The sequence below is a fragment of the Bombina bombina genome, chromosome 1 (genome assembly GCF_027579735.1).
Source record: "Bombina bombina isolate aBomBom1 chromosome 1, aBomBom1.pri, whole genome shotgun sequence".
NCBI lineage: Eukaryota > Metazoa > Chordata > Amphibia > Anura > Bombinatoridae > Bombina > Bombina bombina.
In genome coordinates this window covers 162,986,932-163,007,696 of record NC_069499.1, presented here as the reverse complement: position 1 = coordinate 163,007,696, position 20,765 = coordinate 162,986,932, and the positions used below count along the sequence as shown (strand labels likewise).

Genomic DNA, 20,765 nt, shown 5'->3' with positions numbered 1-20,765 from the left:
AATTGTCTACACCTGGAATATGAATCGCAGAAATTAGATAAGAGTTGGACTCTGCCCAAGAAAGTATTCAAGATACTTCCTTCATTGCTAAGGAACTGTGAGTCCCTCCCTGATGATTGACATATGCCACTGTTGTGATATTGTCTGTCTTAAAACAAATGAAAAGTTCTCTCCTTAATAGAGGCCAAGCCTGAAGAGCTTTGAAGATAGCACAGAGTTCTAAAATGTTGATTGGTAACCTCGCCTCTTGAGGTTTCCAAACCCCTTGTGCTGTCAGAGACCCCCAGACAGCTCCCCAACCTGAAAGACTTGCATCTGTTGAGATCACAGCCCAGTAAGGGCGAACAAAAGAGGCCCCTTGAATAATCCGATGATGGTCCAACCACCAAGACAGAGAGAGTTGAATGTTGTGATTTAAGTATATCAACTGTGAGATGGTCCAACCACCAAGACAGAGAGAGTTGAATGTTGTGATTTAAGTATATCAACTGTGATATCTGAATATAAACCCTGCACCATTGATTCAGCATGCAAAGCTGCAGAGGTCTCATATGAAAATGAGCAAAGGGGATCGTGTCCGATGCTGCAGTCATGAGACCTAAAACTTCCATGCACATAGCCACTGAAGGGAATGATCGAGACTGAAGGTTTAGACAAGCTAAAAACAATTTCATTAACCTCTTGTCTGTTAAAGACAAAGTCATGAACACTGAAACTATCTGGAAACCTAAAAGGTGACCTTTGTTTGAGGAATCAAGAAACTCTTTTGTAAATTGATCCTCCAACCATGCCTTTGAAAAAACAACACTAGTTGTTTTGTGTGAGATTCTGCTAAATGAAAAGACTGAGCTAGTACCAAGATATCGTGCAAATAAGGAAACACCACAATACCCTGCTCTCTGATTACAGATAGAAGGGCACCGAGATCCTTCGAAAAGATTCTTGGAGCTGTCGCTAGGCCAAATGGAAGAGCGACAAACTGGTAATGTTTGTCTAGAAAAGAGAATCTCAGAAACCGATAGTGGTCTGGATGAATTGGAACATGAAGATAAGCATCCTGTAAGTCTATTGTGGACATAAAATGCCCTTGCTGAACAAAAGGCAGAGTAGTCCTTATAGTCACCATCTTGAAATTTGGGACTCTTACAAAACGATTTAAAAGTTTCAGATTCAGAACTGGTCTGAAAGAATTCTCTTTCTTTGGGACAATGTATAGATTTAAATAAAACCCAAAACCCTGTTACTGTAGAGGAACTGGAACAATCACCCCTGAAAGCTCTAGATCTGAAACACATTTCAGAAAAAGCCTGAGCTTTCACAGGATTTGCTGGAATATGAGAAAGAATCTTCTCACAGGAGGCCTTATTCTGAATCCAATTGGATACCCTTGAGACACAATATTCTGAATCCACTGATTCTGAACAGAACCTGACCAAATTTCCTGAAACAATTTAAATCTGCCCCCCACCAGCTGAACTGGATTGAGGGCCGCACCTTCATGCAGTCTTGCGGGCTGGATTTGTTCTTTTATAAGGCTTGGTTTTATTCCAATTTAAGGATGGTTTCCAATCGGAACCAGAGGCCTTAGGAGAAGGAGTAGACTTTTGTTCCTTATTCTGACAAAAGGAACGCAAACGATTAGGAGCCTTAAATTTACCCTTATATTTTTTATCTTGAGGTAAGAAAACTCCCTTCCCACCAGTAACAGTGGAAATAATAGAATCTAATTGAGAACCAAATACATTCTTACCCTGGAAAGATAGAGATAGTAATCTAGATTTAGACACCATGTCAGCATTCCAAGATTTAAGCCATAAAGCTCTTCTGGCTAAAATAGCTAAAGATATAGATTTAACATCAATCTTAATAATGTCAAATATAGCATCACAAATGAAATTATTAGCATGTTTAAGCAAAAGAATAATGCTGGTCAAATCATGATCTTCTACCTGCCGTGCTAAACGATCCAACCAAAAAGTTGAAGCAGCAGCCACATCAGCCATTGAAATAGCAGGTCTAAGAATATAGCCAGAATGTAAATATGCTCTTCTAAGATAAAATTCAATCTTTCTATCCAAAGGATCCTTAAAAGAAGTACTATCTTCCATAGGAATAGTAGTAAGTTTGGCAAGAGTGGAAATAGCCCCATCAACCTTAGGAACTTTTTCCCAAAACTCTATATTAGCCACAGGTAAAGGATACGACTTCTTAAACCTAAAAGAAGGATTAAAAGAAGAACCAGGCTTAGACCATTCCTTAGTAATCATATCAGCAACAGCATCTGGAACAGGAAAAACCTCAGGAGCAACCTTGGGAGGTTTAAAAACAGTATTCAAACGTTTACTGGCTTTATTATCAAGAGGACTAGACTCTTCAATACCCAAAGTAACCAGAACTTCCTTCAATAAAGAATGAATATAATCAATCTTAAACAGATAGGATTTGTCAAATTCAGAATCTAAATCAGGATCTACTGAACCAGAAGAATCCTCATCAGCAGAGTATATTTCAGTATGCTGTCGGTCAATACAAATTTAATCAGATTTATGAGAAGTTTTAAAAGACCTTTTACTTTTATTTGAAGGCGGAATAGCAGACATAGCCTTATCTATAGCTGCAGCAATATAATTCTTTACAATATATTATATATATATATTTATATTCTTTACAATATAATTCTTTACAGATGCGCTGCAGAATCTGTTGGCGCTCTACAAATAACCGATAATAATAATAATAATTTACATCTGTAGGAATATCAGGTACTTTAGACGTTGAAGGAACAACAGACGGTGTATTAGTACTAATAGAAACATTATCGGCATGCAAAAACTTATTATGACAGATGCCACATAATTGGGCTGAAGAAATAACATCAGTTAATTTACAACAGACACACTTAGCTTTGTTAGAACTGTGTTCAGGCAGCATGGTTTCTACAGCAACATCAGAGGCAGGATCAGATTGAGACATCTTGCAAAATGTAAAAAGAAAAAAGCAACATTTAAACAAAACATTCAATTTCCTCATATAGCAGTTTCAGGAATGGGAAAAAATGCTTATGCAAAAGTTGGATGCAAAAAAATAAGCATCATAGCTCTTAACATGGAGAGAACCAGAAGCAAAAAGGAAGAGGGGTTATATACCAAAAAGATCTTTGGCGCCAAGTATGACGCAAAAAGGAAAAAAATATTTTGGCACCAAAGCTAACATCGGGAAATGACACTCGCGTCATAACAAGCGCGACTCCGCGCCCAAACATTGCGCGTCAACAAAGACGCAGGAAATGACAAAACTTACGTCACCTTAGACACACTTTCACGCCAAAAAATTTCCGCTCCAAGAATGACGCCATAAAAAACTGTATTTTGCGTTCCCGCGAGCCTAGTTTGCCCGTGAAAATTTGGAAAACAAAGTCAAATTGAAAAAAATCTGAAACCCCAGGTAAGAGATAAAAATAAAAAATAATATTCCCGAATATAAATTCCATACTAAAACTGATAGTCTGCAGAAAATGGAAATATACATAGACCTGACTCTTGGCAAATATAAGCAAATACATATATTTAAAACTTTATAACATAAAGCGCCAAACATAGCTAAGAGTGTCTTAAAATAATGATACATACTTACCGGAAGACACCCATCCACATATAGCAGACAGCCGAACCAGTACTGAAAAATATCAGCAGAGGTAATGGTATAGGAGTATAACGTCGATCTGAAAAGGGAGGCAAGGAATAAATCCCTGCGACTGATTACAGAGAGCCTTTGAAAGGATTTTCCATGGGTGAAACCACTTAATCAACAGGCAATACTCCCTTCACATCCCTCTGACAAACAATGTACTCCGAGAGTAATTGGGCTTCAAAATGCTGGTAGGAATGTATATCCCATACGTCACTAGCTCATGGACTATTGCCACTTACATGAAAGAAACCCTAATATATTGCGCAAAGCCCTTGATGTTTTCTACTCAAAAAGTGTACATGAAAATGCGAATATTTCATTTTGCAAAAATGTTTTCATGACGTAATATGTTCTATTTTTTTATAAATATTTCTCTATGTATGTGATGATTTTTGGACTCATAACTATTTATAGCGAGATATAAATATGAATACCATACCTTTAGTGTAGCCTTCTCTGGGGCTTCTTCTGCCCCGTTACCACTTTCTGTTGGGCTACCGCAAGACTCTGTCCTCGGTCCCCTTCCCCTTCTTTATTTATTATCTATTGACTTTCATTTTAGCCAATTAGTGGAGTGTCTGCCACAAGCCACGGGCGTGATCACAATGTTAACTATATGGCTCACATGAACTAGCTGTACCCTGTTGTGAAAAGCAAATAAAAAAGCATGTGATAAGAGGCGGCCTTTAGGGACTTAGAAATTATCATATGAGCCTTCCTAGATTTAGCTTTCAACTAAGAATACCAGAGAACAAAGCAAAATTGGTGATAAAAGAAAATTGGAAAGTTGTTTAAAATGACATGCCCTATTTGAAACATAAAAGTTTTTTTTTTTACTTGACTTTGCCTTTAAGATAAATCTCTCCAAAACAGAGCTCCTTATCTTCCCCCCTTCTTCTAAAAGCTCCATACCCCATCTCTCTATTACTGTCGACAACTCCATTATTACCCCTAACCTGCATGTCCGATGTCTTGGGGTCACACTTGACTCAGATCTTTCTTTTACTCCTCACATTCAGGCCTTGGCTAAATCCTGCCGCTTCCACCTTAAAAACATTTATAAAATTAGACCCTTTCTTATACAAGACAAAACTAAGATTTTAATCCACTCTCTCATCTTCTCCTGCCTCGACTACTGCAACTCTGTCCTCTTTGGTTTCCCCAGCTGCCGCCTAGCTCCTTTACAATCCATAATGAATGCCTCTACCAGGCTCATCTTCTTTACACGTCCCTCTTTATCTGCTACACCTCTCTGACAATCCCTTCACTGGCTTCCTCTTGCCTCCGGGATTAAACACAAAATTCTGACTGACATACAATGCCCTTAACTGCATTTCTCCCCCCCTATATCTCAGACCTTGTCTCCAGATACTCTCCCTTCTGTTCCATTAGCTCTGCGCATGACTTCCTACTCTCTTGTTACCTCCTCACATTCCCATTCAAAGGACTTCTCCAGACTGGCTCCCATCTTGTGGAACGCTCTGCCTCGCTCCACAAGACTCTCCCCTAATTTTGAAAGCTTCAAGTGCTCCCTAAAAACTCTACTGGTAAGGGATGCATACAACCTACACTAACCTTTCCTAATACCAGTTCCTCTCCTCCATTGCTATCCGCCATGAACCCCCTTAGCATGTAAGCTTAAGAGCCCAACTGTTTGCAGATCACCTTCATAAGAACTGACTACAACAGTGCGACTCTCAGCAGGGCCCTTTAACCATTTTATCCCTATAAATGCTACCTTGTATATCACCTATGTTTATAGCGCTGTAGAATCTGTTAGCGCTCTACAAATAACTGATAATTATATATATATATATATATATATGCCTATATATCTCGAGATCTATATGCAAATATCTCTTTTAAAATCCTCTTTTACCTGTAAAAAAAAAATACAAACAACCCCCCAACAGTAAAATCCACCACCCACACAACCAAACCCCCCAAATAAAAACTAAAAATGTTTAGCTCCCCATTGTCCTGAAAAGGGCATTTGGATGGGCATTGCCCTTAAAAGGGCATTTAGCTAAAAATAAAACCCACCCAATAAACCCTTAAAAAAACCTAACACTAACCCCCGAAGATTCACTTACAGTTTTTGAAGACCCGACATCCATCCTCAATGAAGCAGCAGAAGTCTTCATCCAAGCGGGCCGAAGTCTTCATCCATCAGGCGCGGAGCGACTCCATCTTCAAGACATCCAGCGGGGAGCATCCTCTTCTGACGACGGCTCTTCTCGAATGAAGGATCCAAGATGGCTTCCCTTGAATTCCGATTGGCTGATAGAATTCTATCAGTCAATCAGAATTAAAGGTGAAAAAATCCTATTGGCTGATGCAATCAGCCAATAGGATTGAGCTTCAATCCTATTGGCTGATCCAATCAGCCAATAGGATTGAGCTTGCATCAGCCAATAGAATACGAGCTCAATCCTATTGGCTGATTGCATCAGTCAATAGGATTTTTTCACCTTTAATTCCGATTAACTGATAGAATTCTATCAGCCAATTGGACATCAAGGAACGCCATCTTGGATGACGTCACTTAAAGGAACCTTTATTCGAGAAGAATCGTCGTCAGAAGAGGATGCTCCATGCCGGATGTCTTGAAGATGGAGCCGCTCCACGCCGGATGGATGAAGATAGAAGATGACGTCTGGATGAAGACTTCGGCCTGCTTGGATGAAGACTTCTGCCGGCTTCGCTGAGTACTTCTGCTGCTTCATTGAGGATGGATGGCGGGTCTTCAAAAACTGTAAATGGATCTTCTGGGGTTAGTGTTTTTTTTAAGATTTTATATGGTGGGTTTAATTTTTAGCTTAGGGTTTGGGCAGAAAAATAGCTAAATGCCCTTTTAAGGGCAATGCCCATCCAAATGCCCTTTTCAGGGCAATGGGGAGCTTAGGTTTTTTAGATAGATTTTTATTTGGGGGGTTTGGTTGTGTGGGTGCTGAGTTTTACTGTTAGGGAGTTGTTTGTATTTTTTACAGGTAAAAGAGCTAATTTCTTTGGGGCAATGCCCCGCAAAAGGCCCTTTTAAGGGCTATTGGTAGTTTAGTTTAGGCTAGGCTAGGGTTTTTTTTATTTTGGGGGGGGGGTTTATTTTGATAGGGCTATTAGATTAGGTGTAATTAATTTAAATATTTGATAATTTCTTTTTTATTTTGTGTAATTTAGTGGGTTTTTTGTAATTTAGTTAATTGTATTTAATTAATGTAATTTATTTAATTGTAGTGTAAGGTTAGGTGTTAGTGTAAGACAGGTCAGGTTTTATTTTACAGGTAAATTCGTATTTATTTTAACTAGGTAGCTAGTAAATAGTTAATAACTATTTACTAACTAGTCTACCAAGTTAAAATAAATACAAGCTTAGCTGTGAAATAAAAATAAAACCTAAGATAGCTACAATGTAACTATTAGTTATATTGTAGCTATCTTAGGGTTTATTTTACAGGTAAGTATTTAGTTTTAAATATGAATTATTTAGTTATTAATAGAAGGTATTATTTAGATTTATTTTAATTATATTAAAGTTAGGGGTGTTAGGGGTTAATAACTTTAGTATAGTGGCGGCGATTTTGGGGGCAGCAAATTAGGGGTTAATAACAGTAATGTAGGTTGTGGCGATGTTAGGGACAGCAGATTAGGGGTTAATAATATTTAACTAGTGTTTGCGATGCGGGAGTACGGCGGTTTAGGGGTTAATATGTTTATTATAGTGGCAGCGATGTCTGGAGCGGCAGTTTAGGGGTTAATAATTTTATTTTAGTGTTTGTGATGCGGGAGTGCCTCGGTTTAGGGGTTAATAGGTAGTTTATGTGTGTTAATGTACTTTGTAGCACTTTAGTTATGAGTTTTATGTTACAGCTTTGTAGCGCTGACTTTCAGTTTACAGTATGGATCTTGTAGTTATGGGTTGTACCGCTCACTTTTTGTCCGGAAAGGCAAACTCCTAATACCGGCACTATGGAAGTCCCATTGAAAAAGGACTTTTTGAAAGCTGCGGTAGTTGCGTTGCGTTACGGCCAAAAAAGTGTGCGGTACAAAAATACCTGCAAGACTCGTAATACCAGCGGTAGTGAAAAAGAGCCATAACGCTGCTTTTTCACCCATAACGCAAAACTCGGAATATAGCCGATTGTTAATATGAGTGTAACTGTACTTCGTAATGTATTTTGAAGTGTTTCGTGAAACTGAACTACAGCTCTTCGAGCGTGGAAAGGATTGTTGCGTAAAAGGCGAATGCATGCACGCAGGTGCGTATTTATGCATAGGCCAACAAGGCCGGTGCCTAGAGTGGCAGATTTGAGGGGGCGGCACTGGCACTGGCACTGATAAACTGCACTTTGCAATTGAATGTTGGCATTATTATTTTATTCTAAAAATAAATTCCTGTGTGGGCGTCACGTGACCCGGCTTTTGCCGAGGTCACGCAACGTTTTCCTCCTTCCGCCCGCCTTCCTGTCTGCTCACAGTGCACGCACGCCGCACATTGATCTGTTAGTCAGTGAGTGAATGTGATAGTCATCGGATTTTGGAGCGGAGCAGAGCCTGGCCGAGAGTGACAGAGGAGAGGACTGGACTGGAGAGGAGGGGGGTGACCAGGCAAGGCGGCACATAGCAGTGCAGATGCAGTGCATAAATTGGAAGGTATTTTTTTTTTGTGATTGTCATTGCGCCTCTAATCTCTAAGTCTAAGCTGCAAATGTTTACATTAACTGTTATAGCTGCTGCTAGCCTGGGGCAGGCAGTGGGCACTGCCTGGTGGTGGTGAGATTTGACCAAGAAAGGTGGCATCTTGCTGCTGCGCTGCTGGCAGCATCAATATGGATATGATATTGATATGGAATAATATATGGGCTGTGCTGTGGCCAGACTTTTTAAGCCTATGGTTCTTGGTTACTTTTTTAGACAGATTACATGTGATTTTTTTATTTTATTTTCAGTTTGGCGGCATGAAGAAATTAGACTTTTTTCAATTAAATTAAAAAGCTGTTACTTAAAAATAATTAATGAAACTTACATCTAGGATTGCATTATGAAATGTAACATCCAGCAGACAGCTTAGGAAATATATTCCTGCTGCAGTTTACAAGTTCAAAACAGTAAAATAATTACTAAATTACTCCCTAACCAAAAAATTATATGGCCAAAAATGACTTAAATCCAGGGGGGGGGGAGCACAAAACCTAAATACGCCACTGCACGCAATTGCGATTTTCAAGACTTGCAATAGCTGCGCAATGGAAATTGATTGCGTAAAGACCCTATCGCATGCAGAAAACTCATAACGTGCAACTTGTAATCTTGCCTTGATTACCTGGCTATTAAAACATATATGGGGCTTTATTTAAAGAGGGACTTATAGCTTTAAAACAAGGGAACATGGGGCTTTAGGGCTTAAAATTTGTTTTTAAAATGTATTTTTAATAACTGTTGGCTAGATTTTACGCCCTGTCTTTCCAGTGGTGTGTCTTGGTGGTTTGTAGCAGTTAAGGGAGCTGAGATTGAAGGATTTTATATGCACCTCCCATCCAGCTCCCTTCTCCTATTTAGTGTTCCTGATACATCCGTGTTTTTCAGACTTAGTGATGTCACCACGCCCAAACATGGAGATGTCAGTTACTTTCCCAGAATCTCCCAACTGAAGCCTGACCTAACCTCAGCTCGTAAGCCTCCTGAGATTGCAGGGAAAGCTGTGATTAGATCCAAAAACTACCCCTCCTAGGATGACAAAACATGTGCTTGTCATCAATTCCTCACTAATGGCATTGTGTGAATGACTGTCATCATCTGCATTTAAAGCGTTAAACACTAAATATATTTAAAGCACCTCTAATTATGGGTTCCACCATTTTAAAACCTAGATTACACTGCAGGTATCTGAATAAGGGTAGCTACACATGTGCAAACACATCAGCACTGCAATATAATGAGAGATAACTTTTAGCATGGTGGCACCCTTGACAAATGTGTGTTTCATGTCCCTTTAATGAGTTCTCACCTTTTTAACATGATTTTCTCCAGAGCTAATATACCACAAATATAGGGAAAAATAAAGTGACAAATAAAACATAGTTAAGTTTTCTTCCACTTTTTGGAGCTACATCATTCTATAAAGCAGATAAAATAATGCAACAGCAGCTCTAGACATTAAATACCTCTTGCTTTTGTGTAAAACTTGTGCTTGACCCATACTCCCTAGGTTGCCAAAAAGTAAATTCTGTAACCTGTAAATGCTGCAAAGCAAACACATTCTTCAGACAGTTTGCAGCATTTTGAAAACCTAGGTTACATATTTTTCTTTTTCTCTTTTTAGAACAGCCTGGCACAAAACACAATTTTTACAAAAAATTTTTTTTAAAAACGAGGTGTTTAATGCCCTTTAATAATAATTTCTAACCCAGCGCCTAAATCCTAATGCTGCATAAAAAAGCAGTGTATATTTTTGGCATTTTCTGCTCACACCTACACCTTTTATTGTTATGGAAGGAGTGATACAGCCAGAGCAAGTATTATTTAAAGTGATGGTAAATCCTAGAGTTTGTGAAATGCTACGATTTACCATTGGAACAAATAAAGGGGACTTTCATTCATGAAGTATAAAATACTTCATGCTGAAAGCTCCTTTAATTGTTTCAAGCGATTGCCGCACTTAGTGCTAAGGCAGCCCACCGGCAGAACACTATTTTCGCTATTTGGCTGAGAGGTGACTTTTTTTTTACCTCTTAACCAATAGCGGCTATTGGCTAAAAGCGGCTATTTTTATTGCATAAAAACAATTAAAAACTTTCCTTTTGCAAGAGGTGTAGGACTGGTCTGACATGTTTCGACTCACATCACATCATAGACCATGGTTATAGCTGTCTTGAGGTTGATCTTGTCCCAAATGAACTAGATAGATGTTTAAACAAGCCATAAATATGTTTTAAGATGCAGAAAAAAGGCTGATTGTTAAAATGTTTATAGGCAGAACGGACAACAGGTAATCACCCACTTATATGTGAGATGGCCCCAGGCCATACCCATTTATAAAGAGACTGAAGTCTTGGGTGATGATAGCAGCCCAGTTCGTCTATCACAAGCTCCTCCATCAGATATACCTGCTTACCAGAATAGTTGAGGGACAATATGGTGAGACATATAGAGAAATGCTCTGGTTGGTTATGAAAATAAGCACTAAGATATTGGGTGAACAGGGACTGTATAGATTCCAGGGCAATAATAACTAGACCATCATGAATTTAGGAACAATTACAAAAGTGTAATAAAGATATGACACGCAAGTAAAGCAAGCACTGGATAATCAAGAGTTTGACAATATCCCTTTAACTTGACATATTGAGCCACCCAAGTCCTTTCAAAAGTCCTCATTTTAATAAAAAAGGGACCTACAACTGTATTTAACATGAAAAATAGAATCCAAGTGCCCAGCATTGTATGTTAATGTGTGAAAACTACTTTCCTCTGCACTTTATAGCTTTTTAACTCAATCTTATTACAGACTACCTTCCTGAAGACAAAGGTCTGTTCATCCCTCATGACAATAATACGATCTCATATACGAATTAGAAGACTGGATTCTAAATCATTTCAAGCACTACTTAGCCATGCAGTTTAGTCAGCAGCTGCTGCTCTAGTGTCAGCTGTGTTAAGTGCTAGCTGTTAACAAGCCGGATGTGGGCTCTAATTTTAGGTGGATGTTCGGCCTGTGAAATGTCAGCATATGCTTGCGATGCACATGACCTCCCCTCTGTGATTGGCTTACTATAATGTGTCAGGAATAGCATTAAATAAACTACATATGTATCAAATAAATGTTAATATTTAATGTCAGCTAAGATCTCCCTTGACATAAGTTGTGTGGGCTATAACCAAAATAGACCAGGCCCCCTTTTTCCTAATTACAGAACAAAGGGACTCAGATCTGTAAAATCTCAGGATGACACAGACCCCCCTTGTTGTGACTGGGTATACATTACAGGCCAGGATATCTCAAATTATCCATTTCAAAGGAAACTTGTATACAGAGGTTTTTCCCTATCTGAAGAAGCAGTCACTTAGTCTGAATTGATATCTGATGATACAAACATACTCAGAGGATATAGCTGCTCTCATCTAGGTGTTAAGTGTCCCCTACTGAGTTTCAAATACAATACACGAAGCTCAATGAAAAATAGCAGGAGAAAACAGAGAGACATGTTTAACCCTATGATGAAAGCATATAAGAATTTAAATATTGGTGTTAAAAAGAGAAGTTAGAAATCCATCTATATGAACTGTATAATTCTCAAAGATTTAATTGATACTCAGACTGTATAAATATATATATATCCTGAGAAGAAATGCCTCACAGTAACATATTAGATAAGTATTTGCTGAACTTAATAAGTAGCTATATAATCAATGTCAATGTTTAAACAACTTGTTTCAAAATGGATAACATATTCTTATATTTTTCAGGCATCTAATAAGTACAAATATAATTGGTGCTGTAAATAATATCATGTTTCTAGACACTCAGCAAGAGATATACAGATATGCAATATTTATATTAATATGGGATAGTAATCCAATATAGATATAATTATGTGAAACTACATCTGATTGCTGATCTCAAGGTATGTATGTGATATTAAGATGATAACTGAGAAAGTAATTAAGTCCATGATGAAGGTATTATAATCCTTTTAAATCTTTTCATAGAAAATATGATTTTTAAAACGCATTTTTAAGATATTATAAGTGGAGTATATTCATGTTTAATCTTGAAATACTCAGAATAAATTATATTAAATGGACCATATATGGAACATTTAATTATTAAAACTAGGAGATTAAAAGTATATAAAAATAGGCAGTATTTACTGTATAGCAGTGTTGAAAATGAAACTGTCTTGCACACAGAAAAAAGATGATCTTGGCTGAAATTTTTTTCTTGGTAACTGTTGCAATTCTGCTTGCTACCATTTTTTTAATAGTATTTTTATTGAGGTAACAAGTACAATATAACAATTAAGTGATATTTTAAGTGTTCTACAAGTATACATAGTAAAGAACATATCAATCACTTTGACCAAAATATATAATCGTATATGATATAACATGGTTATGCTAAACATACTAAAGAAAAACCTCACATTTTCTACTTTTTCTTGAGAGATGGAATTATCCTCCACAATCTTTTTAGGCCACTTTTGGACCTCAACTACCTAGTACAGCATAGTATCAGTGGAGGAACAGTACTATTAACCCTTAAACAGTAATGAATACAAAACTATATATAATGAAATGATTAGGCCTGTATAGGATATTTGTGTGTAGAATTTAAATGACCTTTTATGGCTCACAATAGAAAACTGCTATACTGTAATTATGTGATCAGATTTTAGAAACATACAGCTTAGAAGACAGTATGTGAAGTAGTTCACGTTGTATAATATGTTAATGTAGTGAGTTTAAAGCTATCAGTATATTAGGATATGTGATAATTGTTGTGGTGTGTTGCAAGGGAAAATGTGCATTAAGTCTCTGGATCAATTTACGGATACCAGGGTACTTATAAGGTTTTGGGGGTGGGGGGGAGATGGTAAAAGGGCCAGCAGTTACAATAGAAAAAAAGCTACCCATATGGCATCGAGTAGGTAATTTAATCACTGCATATCAACGTAAGAAGCGGTCTGCTGTAGGTAGTTGCTCCGTCTCATTATGTATTACACCATACTGACAGGTTGCTAAGCTTCCAGTCTAAAGGTGGAAGATTAAGTGCTTTTTCGTAGGAAAAAGTTATTTTAAACAAGTAACTCAGACATCCCCTAACTATTGTGCAGTAGTTAAAAGCTGTTAAGTAAGATGCTGATTATGCCTGAGAACCTCCTAGTGATTGTGAAGTGTAAGTTTTGTCTAAGTGTTGTAATCCTCCCAAGTTACTAAAAAAAAATGAAAAAATTGAAAAAAATTATGCTGTGAGCTATGATACCATGGAGTTAGGGTGACTAGAGTAACGGGTCTGCAGTCTTGTTGCAAATAGGATCTGTTAAAACCTGTATTGGTTAAGAACCAGAATGCAAGTATACCAATACCATAATGAATGTATGTTTTTGTATTCCACTCTCTTAGGTAGTTAAACCTCGTGGCTTGGGTATGGGCCCTATATCCAACGACAGGTGGATCAGCTATATTGAGAATTAGGTAGGTCCTAGTGGTAAGCTATTCTCTATCCTCAACCTATGAGCAAAGCAGTTCCAACTCCTTAGTAATAGAATAGGTCTTTAATTATATTAATATTTATATATCTGCAGCCCTAATAGAATTAGATAGAATAGTAAAGGAGAGCATAGCAACAGCGTATTTTAAAATGATAATTTATATGAGTGGGAATATGTATAAATCACAACTTGGCTATCAGGGAGACAATAATAAAATCTTGCATGGGGGCCTCAACAATAAATTGAGTGTATTATTTAGCACTAAGATCATTGTATAAAAACAACAGTTAGGGGTATCGCTGTAAAGAAAAATAAACTCCTTTATGACCTATAGAGCAAACATATAAAATTAAAATAACATTTCACAACCAAATTTTTGTATGTAGCATAGCAATTAAAGTAACTTTTCAACTAGGATGTGAGGTCAGCTATTTCACAGATATACAGTGCTAAAGTACGAACGTTATGATACCCCATCACATAACAAAGGTAGTAAAAAGGAAGAAAACTAAACCCTATGTGAGGGGCTGCTAAAAACAGTACTAGTCCGGGTCGTGTATGAAAGCCCCCATTTTTCAAGCCTGTATGCTATCATCAGGGCCATATGAGCTAATTGTGGAAGATAGAAGTGGGTTAGCAGCAATATGTCACCCCAATTCCAAGCCACCTTAAGAGAGAAGAGCCTGTAGTGGGTATGTGAGCATGGTGTTCTGCTATGTCTCCACACTTAGGTCAGCCTACCCCAGCTCTAAATATGTCCACACAGATCTGTAGGTAATCCACTTGTCGTCGCCAGGGTAGATGATAAGATTCTTGCGCTTGGAGATTATCTTTGTGGCGTGCAGGGCTTCTTGAACGGAAGCAAGAGATTTTCAGCCTGTGCTTAGCTCCTGTGTTAGCAGCGATCCACCCTATAGCATTCATCAACTCTGGGAGTGCCTGGGAATCTATATCTCCGAACCCTCCTGGATTAACTATGGTTAGGTTCTTGGTAATAACACACGTTAGAAGGAGCTCTTCGGTAAGCCATTGTATCAAAAGTGAGCGGTGAATGCAAAAGCCCCAGAATTTCCCTGCCAACTGTGCTTGTGTCTGCTGGGCTTAAGTAGACCTCTGCCGAAGTCCTGGTGTCTTCTATGGAGCCAAAAGCTTTGTTGAACGCTGCAGCAAATTTTAGCTGGTAGGAGGTTAGGAGTTTGCTTAGTTCAGTTAAAAACTGGTGAGCATTTTCCATAGTGATTATTGACCCACGAAGGTGGCGAGAGGTCTACGGTCTCAGCCCAAATCCAGAATGTCTGCGGAGCCAAACATGTAACCCCCATAATACAATAAGGCGTATTGAATAGTAAGATTATGTATTAGGTTGATTTTAGAGAGGTTAGATCTGGAACCCTTAAGATGTGCGACCGTTCATGTGTGCTGCTGGCTCTGCCCCCTGCTCGCTACCATTTTTGCTTATAGAGAGACTAGTGTGCGAACACAGTTTTCTGTGAGACAAAAACGTTGGGACACTCTTTGAGGATAAGAGACTATCAAGATTAATTCTCTTACAAAATGTGCATAATTCTCCTAAAACATATGACCATAGACATATTTGGAAATTAACTGAATTCTCGATCTGGTAAAGTATAAGCAAATGTATATTTAATATTTTAAATCAAAAGATATTCTAAAGCTTTAGTTATATTGTAGTAAGTATACTGGTATTACATATTAATGTTTAGAAAGAAATTTGTATTTTAATATCATATATTAATTAGTTATTGCTATATATATATATATATATATATATATATATATATATATATATATATATATATCCATCCATCCATATATCCAAGGAAAATATTGCACTCACAGGGCTTCTTAAACAAGTAGTCAATATACTTTTAATGAAACGTTTTCGGGGATCTTGTCCCCTTCATCAGCATAACAAGTGAAAAGAAATCACACGATTTATAGTGAATACAAAACAAACAAATCTCATACCTAGCGTGTCAGTGGCCCCAAAGTTTAGTGCTGGAACGCATCTTTCGTTCCACTGTCTCTTAAGACCGGAAGTGTAGTTACGCTACTTCCGGATCTGTGTCTGTAACATATCTTAGTGTATCAGAAAAAATAAACAAACATCAAATGTGTATACCAATTATAACAACATTGTACAGAATGTCCACTGCCCCAAGTGAAGTGTGTAATATAGAACAGACAAGTTACGCTGTTCATAATCAATGTTAACGCTTTATTATCCTAAATCATAACATCAAAATAGAACAAGTCAATACCCGTGTCTCATATGGTAGTTAATTTCCCATGCTTAACATGTACTACTTTGTTAGTGCAAAAGTTGCAAGGAAACCTACTGGTGATATTCTTAAAGTGGCAGTGCATATCTCAGACCTACCAACAAGTGATTTTATCACCCTGTGCTCATAATATAGGTATATGCATGGGTAGTGTAGTGAAAATGCACTGGCATCTAACTGACAGGATATAAATGAATATAAAAGTAGTGATGTCGCGAACCTAAAAATTTGGGTTCGCAAACTGCGAAAGCGAACTCCCGCAAAAGTTTGCGAACCGGCCAACCGGGCAAACCCCCATTGACTTCAATGGGCAGGCGAATTTTAAAACCCACAGGGACTCTTTCTGGCCACAATAGTGATGGGAAAGTTGTTTCAAGGGGACTAACACCTGGACTGTGGCGTGCCGGAGGGGGATCCATGGCAAAACTCCCATGGAAAATGACATAGTTGATGCAGAGTCTGGTTTTAATCCATAAAGGGCATAAATCACCTAACATTCCTAAATTGTTTGGAATAATGTGCTTTAAAACATCAGGTATGATGTTGTATCGATCAGGTAGTGTAAGGGTTACGCCCGCTTCACAGTGAAAGACCAAACTCCCGCAGCGGGTACAACATCATCATCATCATCACACCATACGTCCATGTGTGTAATGCTGCCTGACTGAGACATATCCCTGTTATCTACATCCTCTGGCAATAATGGTTGCGCATCACTCATTTCTTCCAACTGATGTGTAAATAACTCCTCTGACAGATCAAGTGAAGCGGCTGTGGTGCTAGTGTTGGTGGTGGCGGCAGGCGGGCGAGTGGTAACTTGAGAGGTGCTGCCCGAAGATAAGCTGGAGGAGGATGGTGCGTCAAGGTTTGGAGCGGAAGCTATAGAAGATTGGGTGCCCTGTGTTAAAAAGTCAACTATGTCCTCAGAACTTTTCGAGTTCATGGTACGTGGCCTCTGAACACTCAGCATTATTCTAGGGCCAAAGGGAATCACAGCACCACGACCACGACGGCACCTGCGGGGTGGCCTGCCTCTGCCTGTCATTTTTTTTTAAATGTACACTTACACTACTATTAAACAAGATATGAGTGGTGCCACTGGGCAAGTGGGCACAGTATACGCTGAAAGCCTGACACAAAAAAAGCATACTGATGTTTCACAATCAAAAAACTTTTTTTTTTTAAATGTACACTTACACTACTATTAAACAAGATATGAGTGGTGGCACTGGGCAAGTGGGCACAGTATATGCTGTGAGCCTGGCACACACGCTGGCAGGCAGGCAACTGCAATTAGATTACACAAGCAGACTGATGTTTCACAGTCAAAAAAGGTTTTTTTTTTTTAAATTTACACTACTGTTACACCAGATATGAGTGGTGGCACTGGGCAAGTGGGCACAGTATACGCTGTGAGCCTGGCACACACGCTGGCAGGCAGGCAACTGCAATTAGATTACATTAGCAGACTGATGTTTTACAGTCAAAAAAGTTTTTTTTTTTAAATTTACACTACTGTTACACCAGATATGAGTGGTGGCACTGGGCAAGTGGGCCTGGCACACACGCTGGCAGGCAGGCAACTGCAATTAGATTACACAAGCAGACTGATGTTTCACAGTCAAAAAAGTTTTTTTTTTTTTAATTTACACTACTGTTACACCAGATATGAGTGGTGGCACTGGGCAAGTGGGCCTTGCACACACGCTGGCAGGCAGGCAGGCAGGCAACTGAAATTAGATAACACAAGCAGACTGATGTTTCACAGTCAAAAATTTTTTTTTTTTTAAATTTACACTACTGTTACACCAGATATGAGTGGTGGCACTGGGCAAGTGGGCCTGGCACACACGCTGGCAGGCAGGCAACTGCAATTAGATTACACAAGCAGACTGATGTTTCACAGTCAAAAAAGTTTTTTTTTTTTAATTTACACTACTGTTACACCAGATATGAGTGGTGGCACTGGGCAAGTGGGCCTGGCACACACGTTGGCAGGCAGGCAACTGCAATTAGATTACACCAGCAGACTGATGTTTCACAGTCAAAAAAGTTTTTTGTTTTTTTTTAAATTACACTACTGTTACACCAGATATGAGTGGTGGCACTGGGCAAGTGGCTTGGCAGGCAGGCAACTGCAATTAGATTACACAGGGGAAAAAAAAAGCAAACTGATGTTCTAGCCCTAAAAAGGGCTTTTTGGGGTGCAGTCCTTACAGCAGAGATCAGATGAGTCCTTCAGGACTGTAGTGGACACTGAATACACTAGCCTAGCTATCAATTTCCCTATTAAATCAGCAGCAGCTACACTGTCCCTCCTCTCACTAAGAATGCAGCTTCCAAATGAATCTAAAATGGATGCTGTCCAGGAGGTAGGAGGGTCTGGGAGGGAGTGTCTGCTGCTGATTGGCTGGAATGTGTCTTCTGACTGTGAGGTAGGGGGTCAAAGTATTACTCAATGATGACAAATAGGGGGCGGATCGAACATCGCATATGTTCGTCCGCCGCGGCGAACGCGAACATGCTATGTTCGCCAGGAACTATTCGCCGGCGAACTATTTGCGACATCACTATATAAAAGATGTCATATCTTGACCCATAATAAATGCATACCTTCAAAATCAAACCACCTTAGTGGCTAAGTCATTTTACTAATGCAAAAGTATTGTGCTATAGGCATTTGCAATGAATCTCATCAAACCTGTATTAAGCAGTGTCAAACTTTCATGTTAAGTGTACACAAATACGAACTAAATAAAGTTACAAACTATATACATTCAAAAATTAAAATACACTATCAAGCTACACTGTGTTGTGTCATAATGATTGTATCTAATTCCTTTATTACATGCTGATTGAATCTCTCATATGGCCAACATTATCTAAAAGCATGCATTATCTTCTATTGTAATCAATATACCATACTGAACCTCATATCGGAGAATTTTCAACTAGTGTGTTCGGTATATGACCTTCATAAATCACAGCCAATGATATATCACATAAGATGCTCATAAACATGATATTCAAGCCAACTTTTTGCATCATAATCCATACATCCAATACTTGTAAGCTTATATACAATTGAACACCATGTCCAAATTCACAGTGTCTCTGTACAGGCACGTCCATATAATGACCATCTGTACACCTGATTGGTTGTACTTTGTTCCGTTTAGACAGAGAATGCATGAACAAATAAGCTTGTACATATTTATGGAAGAGTAACATACTGTCCATGATCCAGTAGTGTGTATAACTGAATGACCACACACGAACACCTGGACTTCCACCCAGCAACCAGGATACAAGATGTTCCTATTGCTGAGTGCTGTCAGCACAGGGAAGACAGCAGCCCCAACAAGTGGGACCGCCAGACTCACCTGTCGCCCAACAGAGTCCCAGCGTCATGGGAATGCACTCCCAGTATGTGTCAAACTGTTCGGAGTTACATTAGTGCATTGAAGTCCGCTACTGCATTCAACCCACCAGGATGGATCGTGCCCAGTCAACATATCCATTGAGCCTCACGTAGTAAGAGCATCTTGTTTCTGTCGCCTCCTCTATCCAAGACAGGGATATGGTCGATGAGAATGTAATGAATTGAAGACACTGGATGGCCTTTTCTGGCACAATGCCTTGCCACCGGTTGGTCAGAGTCACCCTGTTGTAACGCCAATCGAATTGCGTGCCTATGGTTTGCCATGCGTTCCCTTAATGTTCCTGAGGCTTTACCCACGTAAAAACTGGAACATGGACAAAAAAGTAAATACACAACGTGCGTGGTGGTACACGATAGGGAGTGTCTGATGACATAGTTCTGGTTGGTATGTGGATGGTGAAAAGACTTGGTGTTGATCAGACCATTGCATGTAGTACAACCCAAGCAACGGTAGGATCCTTTTATGTTAACCTTAGCCTTAGTGGTATAACTTCGTTTGGGATCCGTTTTCACCAGCAAATCCTTCAAATTGGTTCCCCGTCTGAAACCCACCATAGGGTCTAAATTACTGGCAAAGTGAAGTTTTGGGTCCAATGTCACAATTGACCAGTGGGTTCTAAGTATCTGTCCAGTTTTCCTGGTACTTGGTGTAAATGTAGTGGCCATAATCAGCTTGTCCCTAGATTCTAGCTTTGGTTTCTCAGCGATTAGGTCAGACTGGGTTAGAAGTGACACTTCCTCGATCATTTCTTTAACCAAACTTGGTCTGTATCCTCTTTGTAGGAACTTGTTACCCACTCCGTTCAGCTGGGAGATACCTGCCTGTTTGCTGGAGTTATTTCGTATCGTCCTAATCATTTGGGACCAAACAATACCTCTCAGGAGAGCAGGGGGTGACAACTGTCTGCCCTGAGGATCGAGTTCCTATCGGTGGGTTTGTTGTACAATGTTGTTCCCAAAGACTGTGTCTCCTCAAAGATACTGAGATCTAGGAAATTAATTTCCTGATCGCTGGTTGTCATTTTGAATCTAACAGTTGTGTCTGTGTTGTTAAATGTGTGAAACCATTTCTCAAGTTCTTCTTGACGCCAGATCAAAAATATGTCATATATTAACTTTCGG

The 20,765-nt window shown here is 38.9% G+C and overlaps 1 protein-coding gene across 1 annotated transcript in view; it reads right to left on the bottom strand.

Annotated features, from left to right (window-relative positions):
• LOC128657037 (fibrinogen-like protein 1-like protein) overlaps positions 1–19,612 on the bottom strand; it is a 33,935-nt gene extending 14,323 nt beyond the window's left edge. Inside the window, exon 1 of the mRNA XM_053711263.1 lies at positions 19,585–19,612. Coding sequence (XP_053567238.1) covers positions 19,585–19,612 — 28 coding nt within the window. The remainder of the gene's footprint in view (positions 1–19,584) is intronic.
• Between the last annotated feature and the right edge of the window lie 1,153 nt (positions 19,613–20,765).